At 35.6% G+C, this 14,864-nt stretch overlaps 2 protein-coding genes across 2 annotated transcripts; one reads left to right on the forward strand and one right to left on the reverse strand.

Moving 5' to 3' along the window:
- Positions 1–268: 268 nt before the first annotated feature.
- Positions 269–7,807, reverse strand: LOC307159907 (transmembrane protein 116). Its single transcript, XM_079873606.1, has 12 exons — positions 7,635–7,807; positions 7,354–7,397; positions 6,615–6,678; positions 5,950–6,087; positions 5,200–5,307; positions 4,176–4,222; positions 3,922–4,062; positions 3,790–3,835; positions 3,640–3,711; positions 3,285–3,423; positions 3,085–3,155; positions 269–998 (listed from the first exon to the last, which is right to left on the reverse strand). Exons 1-12 carry the CDS (start codon positions 7,668–7,670, stop codon positions 846–848), a joined length of 1,059 nt encoding a protein of 352 aa, XP_079729732.1. The 5' UTR covers positions 7,671–7,807; the 3' UTR covers positions 269–845.
- A 1,061-nt stretch (positions 7,808–8,868) lies between these two features.
- Positions 8,869–14,251, forward strand: arf5 (ADP-ribosylation factor 5). Its single transcript, XM_079874174.1, has 6 exons — positions 8,869–9,108; positions 9,385–9,465; positions 10,312–10,421; positions 10,649–10,720; positions 12,899–13,024; positions 13,111–14,251. Exons 1-6 carry the CDS (start codon positions 9,042–9,044, stop codon positions 13,195–13,197), a joined length of 543 nt encoding a protein of 180 aa, XP_079730300.1. The 5' UTR covers positions 8,869–9,041; the 3' UTR covers positions 13,198–14,251.
- Positions 14,252–14,864: the final 613 nt, after the last annotated feature.

The following is a 14,864-nucleotide window of genomic DNA, read 5'->3' on the forward strand; positions in this document are numbered from 1 at the left end:
CTTAAATTCATTTTTATTGTGGAATAAATTAAGTATCTCATAGAGCATTGTGAAATAATCTAATGAAAATAATTTTCATGTGGTAAAAATAAATAACATTTTTACTCCAGAACTCAACTGTGCTCTGTGTCTACAACCATACACTTTTTCCAGTTAACTAGATAGCAAGAGGGCATTTTTTTTATAAATTCAGCCTTAATTATGTAATATACGTGATCAGACTTAGCACATTTTATGGCCCTTGTGAGACTGCAATAAACACAAAGGCTAACTGGAATTTTGATTTCATTGATTATTCTTTTAGTTTTGGATTGTCGGTGGTTTCAGGTTGCACACATAGAAAAGTGCATGCTGTGAACTCAACATGTGACATAATCATGACCCTTTGACTGTTCCGTACTGAAAAACTTTATGGGATCACACTTTATGAGACAGAATTTTTTTTACAACCGTGACAATTGCTTTGTCATTGTTAGGTAATGGATAAACTAGAAAAAATGTTCAGTCAAGAACTAGAAGTATCGGCACAAGGCTAAGCAGACATTTATTGAATAAAAGTGCAGTTCAACTACTGATATATCAGAAATACACTTTCCATATAATATCGCTTTTGTAAATAAGGTACGTTTGGTTTGAAAATAATCAACTAATAATTAGTCTTTTTTCAAGCTCAGCTATTGTTTTACATTTCAAGTATGGTTTATACTGTTATGCAGACAGCAGTACAATTACCTATCAACAGGTATCACAAATATATGTATAAAAATAAATAGAAAACATTTAAACAAATACTTGTACTCCTATGTGGATACACACTAATATTTACATGATTTCATACTGCGATTTCATGATGGCTCATTTAATGATTGTTCAAAGAAAGCTCTGTTTGAATTGGCCATGAGAGGCAGACGTTCCCCCAGCACAGCATCTCTGAAATTGCGTCGTCTCCACGCATACACAATACTGTTCAGAAAACCCTGGAGTGACACTGACAGCGCCTGTATAACAACACATGGGAGAAAATATACCACACGATTAAAAGGTCTGTGAATAGGATTCATTTTTATACCTCTCAAACAACAACAAAACCGGCCGTCGCTACCGGGGCGAAAGGTGGCGATGTTTCTAGTTTTCAACCGTGTCGATTGCAATATTGAGGTGTTCAGTGTTATTTCGACTTTACAGAATAAAAATGTGATTGTTCTCCTCACAAATCAACTGTTTCTTGTTTTTCACTGGCATGTAAGAGTTGAGGACTTGTGCATCTTTGAGCCTCCATTCAGTAACAGTAAAATACTTAAGTATTGTTAAAAACAGAGACTCTAAGACTTTGAAATTGATGACTTGCAAATTGTAATGGAGAAATTTTTGCTGTAAGGTATCTGTACTTTTACTTAAGTACTTTCAGGTACTCTTTACTATATACAGTGAGGAAAATAAGTATTTGAACACCCTGCTATTAAGTTCTCCCACTTGGAAATCATGGAGGGGTCTGAAATTGTCTTCGTAGGTGCATGTCCACTGTGAGAGACATAATCTAAAAAAAAAAAAAAATCCAGAATTCACAATATATGATTTTTTAACTATTTATTTGTATGATACAGCTGCAAATAAGTATTTGAACACCTGTCTATCAGCAAGAATTCTGACCCTCAAAGACCTGTTAGTCTGCCTTTAAAATGTCCACCTCCACTCCATTTATTATCCTAAATTAGATGCACCTGTTTGAGGTTGTTAGCTGCATAAAGACACCTGTCCACCCCATACAATCAGTAAGAATCCAACTACTAACATGGCCAAGACCAAAGGGCTGTCCAAAGACACTAGAGACAAAATTGTACACCTCCACAAGGCTGGAAAGGGCTACGGGGAAATTGCCAAGCAGCTTGGTGAAAAAAGGTCCACTGTTGGAGCAATCATTAGAAAATGGAAGAAGCTAAACATGACTGTCAATCTCCCTCGGACTGGGGCTCCATGCAAGATCTCACCTCGTGGGGTCTCAGTGATCCTAAGAAAGGTGAGAAATCAGCCCAGAACTACACGGGAGGAGCTGGTCAATGACCTGAAAAGAGCTGGGACCACCGTTTCCAAGGTTACTGTTGGTAATACACTAAGACGTCATGGTTTGAAATCATGCATGGCACGGAAGGTTCCCCTGCTTAAACCAGCACATGTCAAGGCCCGTCTTAAGTTTGCCAATGACCATTTAGATGATCAAGAGGAGTCATGGGAGAAAGTCATGTGGTCAGATGAGACCAAAATAGAACTTTTTGGTCATAATTCCACTAAACGTGTTTGGAGGAAGAAGAATGATGAGTACCATCCCAAGAACACCATCCCTACTGTGAAGCATGGGGGTGGTAGCATCATGCTTTGGGGGTGTTTTTCTGCACATGGGACAGGGCGACTGCACTGTATTAAGGAGAGGATGACCGGGGCCATGTATTGCGAGATTTTGGGGAACAACCTCCTTCCCTCAGTTAGAGCATTGAAGATGGGTCGAGGCTGGGTCTTCCAACATGACAATGACCCGAAGCACACAGCCAGGATAACCAAGGAGTGGCTCTGTAAGAAGCATATCAAGGTTCTGGCGTGGCCTAGCCAGTCTCCAGACCTAAACCCAATAGAGAATCTTTGGAGGGAGCTCAAACTCCGTGTTTCTCAGCGACAGCCCAGAAACCTGACTGATCTTGAGAAGATCTGTGTGGAGGAGTGGGCCAAAATCCCTCCTGCAGTGTGTGCAAACCTGGTGAAAAACTACAGGAAACGTTTGACCTCTGTAATTGCAAACAAAGGCTACTGTACCAAATATTAACATTGATTTTCTCAGGTGTTCAAATACTTATTTGTAGCTGTATCATACAAATAAATAGTTAAAAAATAATACATTGCGATTTCTGGATTTTTTTTTTTAGATTATGTCTCTCACAGTGGACATGCACCTACGATGACAATTTCAGACCCCTCCATGATTTCTAAGTGGGAGAACTTGCAAAATAGCAGGGTGTTCAAATACTTATTTTCCTCACTGTATATATATATATATTTAACAGAACATGTTTTAGTTTAGAAAATGTGTTTTACCTGTATGACATAGAGGGGGAAGAGATGTTTTATCCGAGGTTTTGCGAAGGACAGACAGATGAGAACCAGAGCTGAAAAAATGAATCAAAATATAACTTTGTTGAAAATGACAAATACAACCATTCATATTCAGAGAAATACATATAGACATTATTGCATATGTGTAGCATTTGAGAACACGTGTGTGTTATTGTACTGACCTGGTGCCCAGCAGAAAATGATAACAAGGATCATGTATCGAGCCGAGGACCAAATCCCACCTGGATGTCTCTGTGACATTGTGAACATGCTTGTGTTCTCATAATGCCTATAACAGCTTTGTAACCTACAGTACACCACCTACAGGACAACAGACACATATTACAGGAGATCATTTATGTAAAATACCTACAGTGACCCCAAAAGTATCTGGACACTTGTCATTGCATTAGATATCAAACAAAGTGGGCATTTATTTTAAAGACACTTTTCAAGCAAAGTATGACATATTGAGTCCACTATTCATTTTCAGGGTAATTGACGAAAAATGTCAAATGATGTGATTTGTGTACCCACTGTGCAGCTGATGATGACGATCAACACACTGCTGAGAGTGAAAACACGAATGAACTCGGCATGAGCCGAATCCTGTTGGACAAAAGACAGCGTGATGGAACAGCTCCAGAGATTATTTCGATTTAAACTTGTCGTCTATACATTTCTTACCACTGTTGTGCAGGAGTCATTTGTGAGATGCAGGAAGAGAATGCAGCTGCAAGAAGAAACAGACATGAGTTTAGTTAAATGATTCACATATGCGTACGTTACACAAGCTCACAGAGAGATACTCGTCCTCACCTGCCACAGAACCTGGCGGAGGGCCCTCGGCTGACGTGTGTCATATCAGGCATGCGGGCTGGTTTGTTTGCTGGCACGAGAGTAGCTTCCATAACTCTGAAGGTATTAATATAGACGAGGTATCCAATTATTGGTACAAGCCTATAGAAATGACATGTAGTAAGCATATAGATCATTATATACACATTGCAAGCATATTTATAGTTTAACATCATATTTAAATGCATTTAAGAAAACTAAATGGAACTACTCACCATGCAATTACATAGACAAGACAAAACCTCCTCCTCCTGCGCGATAACTGTGACAATGAATACATAAAAAATTAGCACAATACAATAAAAAATGTTGTGCTATATATATATATATATATATATATATATATATATATATATATATATATATATATATATAATGAATAAATAACTACAGTTTTGTTCAAACTTAAATAATCAAAAAAGTGGATCACTTAAAAATTTCACATAACACTTATTTTATTTCAGCTATGTTACCAAGGCAAAATTAAACTAAAATAACTAAAAACCAAAATAAAAAATGAATACAAACTAAATAGACATATTAAAAAACTATTAAAAATGACAAGAACACAACAAAATGACTGAAACTTGAAAATTAAACATTTTTAAATAAAAACGAATTAAAAAATATTAATAAAAACTATAATAGTATCTCATTTTGTTTTATTCTGATCATTTTTGTTGAGTGTTTTTGCCATTTTTATTATACGTCTATATAGTTTTAATATTTGTATTTATTAGTTTTAGTTTATTTAGTTTGGGTTATTTAGTACTTCAAGTTAAACTAAACAAAAACGAGAATTGTGCCTTTGCAACTAGCTGAAATAAAATAAGTTAACTTTTTTATATTTTATTTCAGTTAACATTTATTTTATTTTAAGTAACACATTTTTAATATGGTTTTAGTTTTAGTTAACGACAGTAAACACTGATCTAAATGAACAGGATTTGAGTTCAAATATTATTTATTATGACTGAACTACCCTAGGTTACAACAACAAATATTATTTTAGTGTTGGGTACTTTTAAGAAATGTAGTGCACAGAGATCATTTACGTGACTATATAAAGAAAATACGAGAGGAATGTGGCACACCCTGACCGGTCTCAGACTCTGCCAAAATGCTGCGTCAACAAACATTAATAGCCGTCATGTTAATACCAGTGACATTGATTTAATCTACATAACAGTGACAGTGACAGCGACAGTGTGTGTGTGTGTGAGCAGCAACCCTGCTCACCTGGTTTTCAAATGCTTCTTGCTCTGCTTTTTCTCTCCATCCTTGAAATGCAAGTGCTGACTCACAGGCATAAACAATGACAAGCAGAAACGAGACGCAGTAGAAGGCCTGGGAAGAGACAGAGATAATGCTTAAACAACTGAAGGTCATCACAGCTGCTGCACAGATCCACACTGAAAGCTTTGGACACACCTGACTAAATTTATGTTTGATATTTCAATTTAAAGGTGTGTGCTGCAATACTTCGAATTATTTTGGGGGGAAAATAAAATGTATTTTAAGCAGTATTAAGAAATGTTTCCTTCCTACTGTTGTGGCCTCATACAGTATATGTCCACCTGTATGTATTAGTTATAAGTTATACGTTTTTACTCATCCACTGTGTCAATTCTATGTCAAATGAGAAAGATGAGTCTCTTCAATTGCTTTATGGCAACACACAATAATGCTGGAAATCTACAAAGCACTGAATGAACATCTTCTGTGTAACTCAACACCAATAGTCATTGTTACCAAGATGTTCATTTCTCAGCTGTTCAAGGAAGTTGTTGCATAACAAGGACATTATTCAGTAAATGCACTGTGTCGTGCACACACACACAAACACTACAAATTGTTATTTTTCTGCATTAAATGTGCACATAGTATTCGTATCCCGGTTGGAGATGTAAACAAATACTTTCAGACTTATTCGATTTCAATTATTTTAACAGCTACGCATGATTACATGTTTCTGTATAAGTTTCTCACCAGAGACAAAGGCAATCCGTTGTTGCAGAGCTTTTCACTGAGTGGCCAAATTTCATAAGGCAAATTACTTATGGCAGTGCACATCAAAACAAGAGACGCCAGGAAATCTGCCAGGGCCAGCTGAAGAAGAGGCTTAACCTGTAATACAAGAACAATGATAAAGAAACATACACTCTTACACAAAGGTTCTATATTGGTATTGATGGATCCATGAAGAAACTTTAACAACCGTGGAACATTTCCATTCCACAAACGGTTCTTTAAAGTGGAAAAAAGTTCTTTAGATTTTGAAAATGTTCTTCACTAAGAAAAAATGGTTGTGAAAAATGGAGACTGCTGAAGAAATATTTGTACAAATGTTTTGGTGAACTTTGCAAAAGAGTTATCTAAAGCGTTTTATGCATGAGAGATGTATGCAATGACGTAATCAGAGGGCTTAGTTTTCACTGGCGCACTTTTAGCCAATATTGACCCTCACTGTAGACTTTTGCAGCAAGACTTTTGTGATTCAGCCGGGGAATGCAGATCCATCAAATCCATCATTTCATTCCATTTGTCAATTAAAAAAATTCAGATTATGAGTTTAAAACCTGCCCGTTTAGAAGCTGGTAGTTTATCTGTTCCCACAAGATAAAATGAAATTTTACATTCGCATATTGACTAACCTGTTCATTGAGATGCCTTCTCTTTATAATGGACACCACCACCACAGAACAACTACCTATCAGACTGCAACAGAAAAAAGTCATTCAAGTTAAGAATTCTACTTTGGGATTAAAAAAAGCAACTTCTGTCCCTGTCGTCTCCATATTTCTACCTGATTTAACCCTTAGAATTAGTTAGTCCATGTAAACTAATGTATTTAGATAATAAAATAAATTACTTAAGATGTTACCACATTAACTAACATTTTGTTAGTTAAATGTATTATTATTTGTTAATGTAATGGTTGCTGTGGTTGGTCACAAAGCTGTATTGAGGTACAGTAAACACATATGCCATAAACAACATAAAATTAAGTATAAATCTACAATTAGCATAATTAATAACAATAAGGCAAAACTAACTTTTAAAGTAAAATCTAAACAAAAAGTTATTTTTACTGTATAATAAATGTGCGTTTCATACGTTGCCTCAGTTTGTCTCAGTAAATTATAAAAGCAATTCATACATTTTACTTCTAAAAAAATATGTTTATGTGTAGCCTATATTAAATGTTACTACCTCTATAAAAAATGCATAACTCCAGATGCAAGTAATGGTTTCTCTTTGATTGAAAAAGAAATTCCTTTTAAAGCATTATAGATGTATTATTAATTAAAAGCAATAGATCGTAAGCGCTTATATAACATTTCTCATTTCCTTGGAATCACATGTCAGTCGAATCAACTTTTTATTTCTCACCTTAAACTCAAGGCCGAGACGTAGATCCAAGACAAAGCAGTAATCTGTGCGACAAAACACAAAGAATAAGAATATGTAGCCTAATATATTTTGAATAATAAATTAGCCTACGTAATCAAATCGAAAATTTAACAGTCATCATAGTAGATCAATGTAGCCAACTGTCTGTTTTTGGTTTAAATATTTTAAAGCAAATTGTATAGTGTCAAATAATTACATACAGTAGGCTGTTTTTTCCATATTAAGTTGTATTCTCGTAGACTTCAAGTGTGATTAATTACCTTTTCTTCATCTGATAATCCAATTCTTGACTTCATGATAAAGAGATTAATTCCATGAACTACATGCCAGCTCGTTGTTGTTCTGTGTATCCTGTCATGTACATGTACAGTACAGCCGCTGTCTGTCTGTCTCTCTGACTGACTGACTCCCGCCGTCTCACCTGGACGTTGAACCTCTGATCATGTGACATCTACAGTCTCACCTGTGCGGCTGCGCTTCTCTCATTGCTTTCATGCCTATGTTTTTGCGGATAAAACCTCATGTGTTTTACATTACAGAGCGTGTGCCACAGGTAGGTATTGTGTGGTCTGTGTTATCATGGTGATAAAACATAAAAGTCAAGCTCCTTAAATGATTAGATATCTATCAAACAGCCTAATAGGCTACATATATAGGCCTACAACTAGTAACATCTTTGGAAACACTTTCAAATGGCTAATATAGACCTAAACATTAATAATGCGTAGGCTATTGATACTTTGAACAATATGTGTGTTGAACTACTAATCTGTAAACTGTGTTTCTGTTGTGTTTGTGTTCTGTACTGATATCTTACTCGGACCCTCACCACTAAAATTAGCACGCAGTGACCTCTACTGGTCAAAATGTCACGTGCAACAAAATCAGTTATTCAATGAAAAAAAAAAAAAAAAAAAAAAAACTGCAAAGTTTTTGGCTATGGCATAGCATAGTTGGCTAGAATGATTTCTTAATTTCGAAATAATATAAAAATACTGGGTGATGGGGAGATAATATAACATTTAATTAATCAGTTTAAAAAACAAAAACCAACTTAACCATAATGAATCACGGAAATAACAATACAAATGGACAATGGAAAATATGCCTATTTTTCAATTGATTTAATAATTATAATATTAATAATAATTTATATATATATATATATATATATATATATATATATATATATATATATATATATACGGGGATTGTTGTTATTCATTTAGTCTTGGTTTTTGGTTTAATTAATAAATAACAAACAAAACAATAAGATAAAAAAATATAAAAAATAAGGTTGTCCAGGTTGTCTTTCAAATTCGCTGTGCCCCTAATTATGGGGATTTTATTTTATTTTTTTTAAAAAGAGAGAATAATGCAAGTCTAGTTTGTATCATGGTTTGTATGCTATCGCTATCATCAGACAGAATAAAAAGCACGTGGGCGTTTCAGGAAGTTATGCATAATTATGACATCACTGCCCAGAATGCGATTGCAGCAGGAAGTGACGCCAAGACTTCCACGGTGGCTCCTTTCTTACGTGGCAACGCGTCAAGCGACCGCGAGACACTGAGCACAAAGAGACAGAATATTCATTAAAATACGTTATTACATTTTCTATATTGGTTCGCTTGTTGATAGGGTTTAAGCTCTTCTTTTAAATCATCATGGGTCTGACCATCTCATCGTTGTTCGGGAGACTTTTCGGCAAGAAACAGATGAGAATACTGATGGGTGAGTGTTTCAAGTACATTACACTTCTGTGTTTCTGATGTATTTGTGTGGTAAATATTAAATTCTAAGACTATATAGATAGTATGTGGGTGTAAGATTAAATAAAATATGATTTTAGTCATTTCCTCATTGAAATTCAAGAACCAATGTCATATTTCTTGGGCAGTGGCTAATGTTAGCTTGCTAGCTTCAGATAGAGCTTGAATGAATAGATAAAATCATACCATTGTAATGAAATTGACAGCTAACGTTTTTTTTTTAAAACATAAATTTCAGTGGGTTTGGACGCTGCAGGTAAAACCACAATACTTTACAAGCTAAAGCTGGGAGAAATTGTCACCACCATCCCCACTATAGGTGAGATTACACTGACATGACTATCACTCTTTCACAATGTTACATTTTTCATTTAAAACAGAAGCAGCTCATGATTAAATCTTATACATGTGAATCAGTTTTCAAGATTCTGTTCATTTTGTTGATCAATATCTGTAATGTCACAGCCATTGCCTTTACAACTACAGTGTGAGTTTTAACCAAGTGTTTTCACTGAGAATTTGCACTTAAAGTAATGTGTTGTCTGACACTGACATTATTAAAAGCTTTTATAATTGTTTTTATTGGTGCAGATATCTAGATGGGTCCAATTGCCTATATATTACTAATTTATGCATAATTATTTACAGCATATACAATTAATATGAATGACTGAAATTAAGCGTTTTTTTTTTTTTCAAAATTCATTGCAATAATCGAAAATACAAAATATGATAAGCAATTATGATAAAATATTGTATTCATTGGCAATGCTTTCAGTTGGTCTTTGAGCTGCCAAAAGGTGTAATGGCTACTGCTGTTAATTTACTCTTCACTAAGCTCCACCTTAAAAACATTACTGACCAATCCTGCCTTAGTAACTGTTGCTGTCTGCCACATTATCACAAGCTTTTACAGAAATTATTCAAAAATTATGGACTGTGTTGCAAAGTCACTCTCGCTGTTTCTGAGCGAGCTTCAGCAATCGGTCAAAATTTAGGTGCTGTCATTGGCAATAATCTCTTTAATAGCCAAATATCAGCTATTGAATCGCCATGGCTGATGTATTTGCCTATCACTAATCAAAACCAATCAAATATCTTCGATATTATGATGCACCTTGAGTAAGTTGTTATTGAACTGTATTTGTTTTCTGCTGATGGACAGGTTTTAATGTAGAAACTGTTGAATACAAGAACATCTGCTTCACTGTGTGGGATGTCGGCGGTCAGGACAAGATTCGTCCTCTCTGGAGACACTATTTTCAGAACACACAGGTATGATTTTTATATAGGGTCATTTTGCTGTGAAGGTGCCACTTATATGTTTATCCAAAGCAACACGTAATAAATCAGTTACAGGCACTGTGCCCCTTCAGCAGCATCCTGATCTGAAGTCTCTTTCTATGTGGTTGAGATGCTTTTGTGAATGTTATTCATTTGAAGCGTCTTAAGGATCATTATTTTAGCTGTTGAGCCCAAACTGTTAATTATGTTGTCCTCAGGGTCTGATCTTTGTTGTGGACAGCAATGACAGAGAAAGAGTTGCAGAATCCGCAGAAGAGCTTTCTAAAATGGTAAGCATTACATTTAACCTTCAGATGTTACATAAAATCTGCATCACGCCAAAGTCCCTTTCAAGGAAAGTCTGTTCACTCGGCGGCCATATTTGCAATGCCTCCGGGCAGTTATTTTGAGCATCCGAGACCAGGGCTGCATCCGAAATCGCATACTTCCCTACTATAAGTGAAAAACAGTATGTGACAGAATTCACAGTACTCATTCTGAAGTGCGTATGATGGAGACTTTACAATCCCATGAGCCCACGGGAGAGGATTTGTGAATGGCATTAAAGTGATGCAACTGACTCTAGTAGGTCATATGATAATGACAGTATGGCGAATCAATGTAATACTTCCAGATTACATTCATACTATATAGAACACTTTTTTTTTTTTTTAGTGGTTGTGAAGTAATTACTTATTCAAAATAAGTACCTACTCGAGAGTATGCGATTGCGGACGCAACCCAAGTCCTATCTATTTGAATGGGGGAATCATGAAATCTCACCTGTATGTTCACAACTAAACACATTTCAAATCTGCAACAAAATCTGACATAAACTGTCCCATAAATGTTATTGCTTATGATCAAATAGCGTTTAAGTCTAGTCTCAGTAGTCTCAAGCTTCAATGGGAACTGGAGCTTCTAACGGGAGCTGCAGTGACTTTACCAATCAACGATTGGCTCTTTTACTCAGAAGATATTGCAGGTTGTAGTTTCTCCCATTCATAATAGGAGTGAACCGTCATTCTATATCTAAAGTCTTGGATCACGCTCAAGAACCTGTCACTTTTTCAGTGACCTGAACTGAGATCACGTTACACAATGTATTTGTATTTACATGTGCATTTATGTTCTGGGCCGAAGCTTTCTTACCAAAGTGTCATGACAAAGTCCATGTGTTATGTTTGTTAGGAACTTTAACACACACAATGCCATTTAATTTGTGGGAATAATACTGCATTTTCTTCCCTATTATCAAGTCACCTTTATATAGCGCTTATTACAATACGGATTGTTTCAAAGCAGCTTTACAGTGATTACAGGAAAATAATGCAACAAGGTTTGTTTAGGCAGTAGAGCAGCTCTAGAAGAAAATAGTGTCATTGTCAAGCTTAAAGGTATAGTTTACCCCAAAAATTTAAATAGTCATTTACTCTAGGGCTGTCAAACGATTAATCGCGATTAATCGCATCCAAAATAAAAGTTTGTGTTTACATAATTTATGTCTGTGTACGGAGTATAATTATTTTCTATATATAAATACACACACATGCATATATATATATATATATATATATATATATATATATATATATGAAAATGTGTTATTTATATATAAAATATTTATATATAATATAAATTATATATAATATAAATATATATACACAGTATATACATGCAAATATTTCTTAAATATATACAACATGCATGTGTGCGTATTTATATATAGAAAATAATTATACACTGTACACACACACATGTATTATGTAAAAACAAACTTTTATTTTGGATGCGATTAATCGTTTAACAGCCCTAATTTACTCACCCTCAAGATGTTCCAAACCTTTCTTTCTTCGGTTGAACACAAAAGAAGATATTGTGAAGGATGTTTGTAACCAAACATTTGATGGACCCCATTGACTTCCATACTATGGAAGTCAATGGGGCCCATCAGCTGTTGTTGAATATTAAGTTGTGAGATGTATCCAAGGGAAACGGCTTTTCACTTGAGCGGGACTTGTTTTTTTTTTCCATTGTGAATTGACTGGACCGCTGAATGACTGTAGTTTGCTATTGCTGTGATCTCATGTGAGTGACCGGTTGTCGTGCCAGGAAACACGTCGTCATAAAAGAGATGTAGCTGTTAGAGGCAGGGGAAGTTATTTTGATTAATGATTACGAGGGCACATGAATTTAAAAGAAAATGTGCGTAATAAATAATTTAATATTTCATATTGACTTTCATATTTTATTTTAAATATCAGGAAAAGTATTTATTTTTTACCTAAGTTTTTTTTTCTTTTTTATTATTATTACAAAATTCCTAGGTTTTTAATGTGCAGTATTTGCTAATTTGCCAGGTGGCCCGTGACTCCATTCTTATTGTTGAGCCCTGTAATGTATAAATGTGTTGATTTATTGACATTGTTAGATCAGCCTCATCATGCTCACTTTCTTCATTTATACAGTTGCAGGAAGATGAACTGAGGGATGCTGTGCTGCTGGTTTTTGCAAACAAACAGGATCTGCCCAACGCCATGGCTGTTAGTGAACTCACAGACAAACTTGGGCTGCAGAGTCTACGCAGCAGAACGGTACGCACTCTTACTTGATTGACTCCAAACATCCACTTGTTTAAGCAGTGACTGCATTTTTATTGTCCGTTGTCTGTTTTCCACAGTGGTACGTTCAAGCGACCTGCGCTACACAAGGCACCGGACTCTATGAAGGACTGGACTGGTTATCAAATGAGCTCTCCAAACGCTGATAGTGAATTTTAGAAAGACAGAGGGTGTCAGTTGATAGACTCTGTCCTGAAGAACTTCGTGTGTGTGTGTGTGTGCGCGCGTGTGTGTGGAGGAGCTGTCAAGTGTTCAGCATCATGTCTAATCTATCTTATCTGTCTTTTTCTATGCTGTATTCCTACTAATGTTCTTTTAATTTTTCCCCCTTACAAATCTGATTGTTTTTCAGGACTGTAAAATAATGCTTAAATTGCACGTTTACTTGATAACTGTGAGAGCATTATGGCACAACAGAGAGGAAGTTTAGGTGGAATTCCAAGTTGAGGCATCCCTATCATGCAAGTTTGGAGAAGTTGTAGCTCAAGAGCGAGCAAATGCCAGTCTTTGTGCATTGACGCTCACTCCAAAGTCTCTGTTGCAGTGCTGCCTAACCTGACATGCGAGTCCATGCAGCTCCATGAACATTCCATTTCATGGCAGTTAATTTTATTCCAGGTGGTTTTGTAAAGCTACACATTAACTTTTGTTGCAAAAGCCTCCTTAGTCTAGTTTCAGGGACTTTGCCACCAACCAAGCTTTTGAGATGTTTGGAGCAAAATGGTACATGAAGTATTGACAGCAATATGGAGTCATCCATAATTGATTAGCCCAATGATCTCTAACCGCCTTTGATTTAAAATACCTCCATTGAACAATATGTAAGTAAATGTTTTAGTTGAAAGCATTTGAACAGATCATAGTACCTTGCTTGATTTTTCTGAGGTGGGATGGACATGGTGGATTGGACAGGGATGAATCGTTTCTTCAATCTGCTCCATGTTTCTTTTCTTTTTGCGTCAAACAGATGTATGTATGTATGTATGCTGGCACCTTTAATATCAATGATCAAGGTGCATTCGGTGAGAATTTTGTATGGGACACTCCAGTAAACCAATAAGGTTCCCTTTTCCTGAGCAGGATTTTCTGATCTTATACACTTCCCAATTGCGGCAAATTCCCTACTCTTGCTTGAACTGTGCCACAAGGTCCACACCTGTGAGAAAATAAAGATCTGATAAAAACTGAATGGAAACATTGTATGCTGGTGATTTTTTTTCTTCTTCATTGATATACTTTGGTTACAGACCTTTCAGCCTTTCAAAGGGATTTTCTATTCTTAAAGACCATTGCTATAGGCTGCATTATTGCACAGCTTTATGCTGGTTGTCTCATTTGAGATGAATTAAACCGATAGATTTTCTATTATTTTCAAGATTAACAGTTGATCAAGCTGGTTGTTTAACCTAATTTTTAATCACTGTAAAAAATCTGGTAATATGAAGATGGTTTACTTACCTGACTTTCTTCAAATTCATGTAACTAGTGCAAAGTGCTTGTGCAAAATCTGTTTTTAGTAATTGTTGGTACGGTGTGTTTAAGTGCTCATTGCTACAATTACACAGCAAAAGTTCAGTGACATTTTTATTTGTGCATGGTAGAAAGAAAATACTGATACTGACATAATGACATAAATATGGAAATTGCTATGATTGAGGGAGCAGGCTACACAGTGAACTCCGAGAAAACGCTATGCTCGAGCAAACAGTTTGTGAATAGGCTACTACAAATGATGGCCGTGAAAGAGACTGAACATTGAATAGGATATGTTTAGTTGGTGAATAGCACAGGCTACTATTACACAGTAGCGATA

Source organism: Squalius cephalus (genome assembly GCF_949319135.1).
Source record: "Squalius cephalus genome assembly, chromosome: 6".
NCBI lineage: Eukaryota > Metazoa > Chordata > Actinopteri > Cypriniformes > Leuciscidae > Squalius > Squalius cephalus.

Coding starts and splice junctions, on each gene's coding strand:
- LOC307159907 (XM_079873606.1), bottom strand. CDS start 7,670: ATGAAGTCAAGAATTGGATTATCAGATGAAGAAAAG. Junction 4,063..4,175: donor CTTGTCTATGTAATTGCATG/GTGAGTAGTTCC, acceptor TCATTTCTATAG/GCTTGTACCAATAATTGGAT. Junction 999..3,084: donor TCCCCCTCTATGTCATACAG/GTAAAACACATT, acceptor GTTGTTATACAG/GCGCTGTCAGTGTCACTCCA.
- arf5 (XM_079874174.1), top strand. CDS start 9,042: ATGGGTCTGACCATCTCATCGTTGTTCGGGAGACTTTTCGGCAAGAAA. Junction 9,109..9,384: donor ACAGATGAGAATACTGATGG/GTGAGTGTTTCA, acceptor CATAAATTTCAG/TGGGTTTGGACGCTGCAGGT. Junction 10,721..12,898: donor CAGAAGAGCTTTCTAAAATG/GTAAGCATTACA, acceptor TCATTTATACAG/TTGCAGGAAGATGAACTGAG.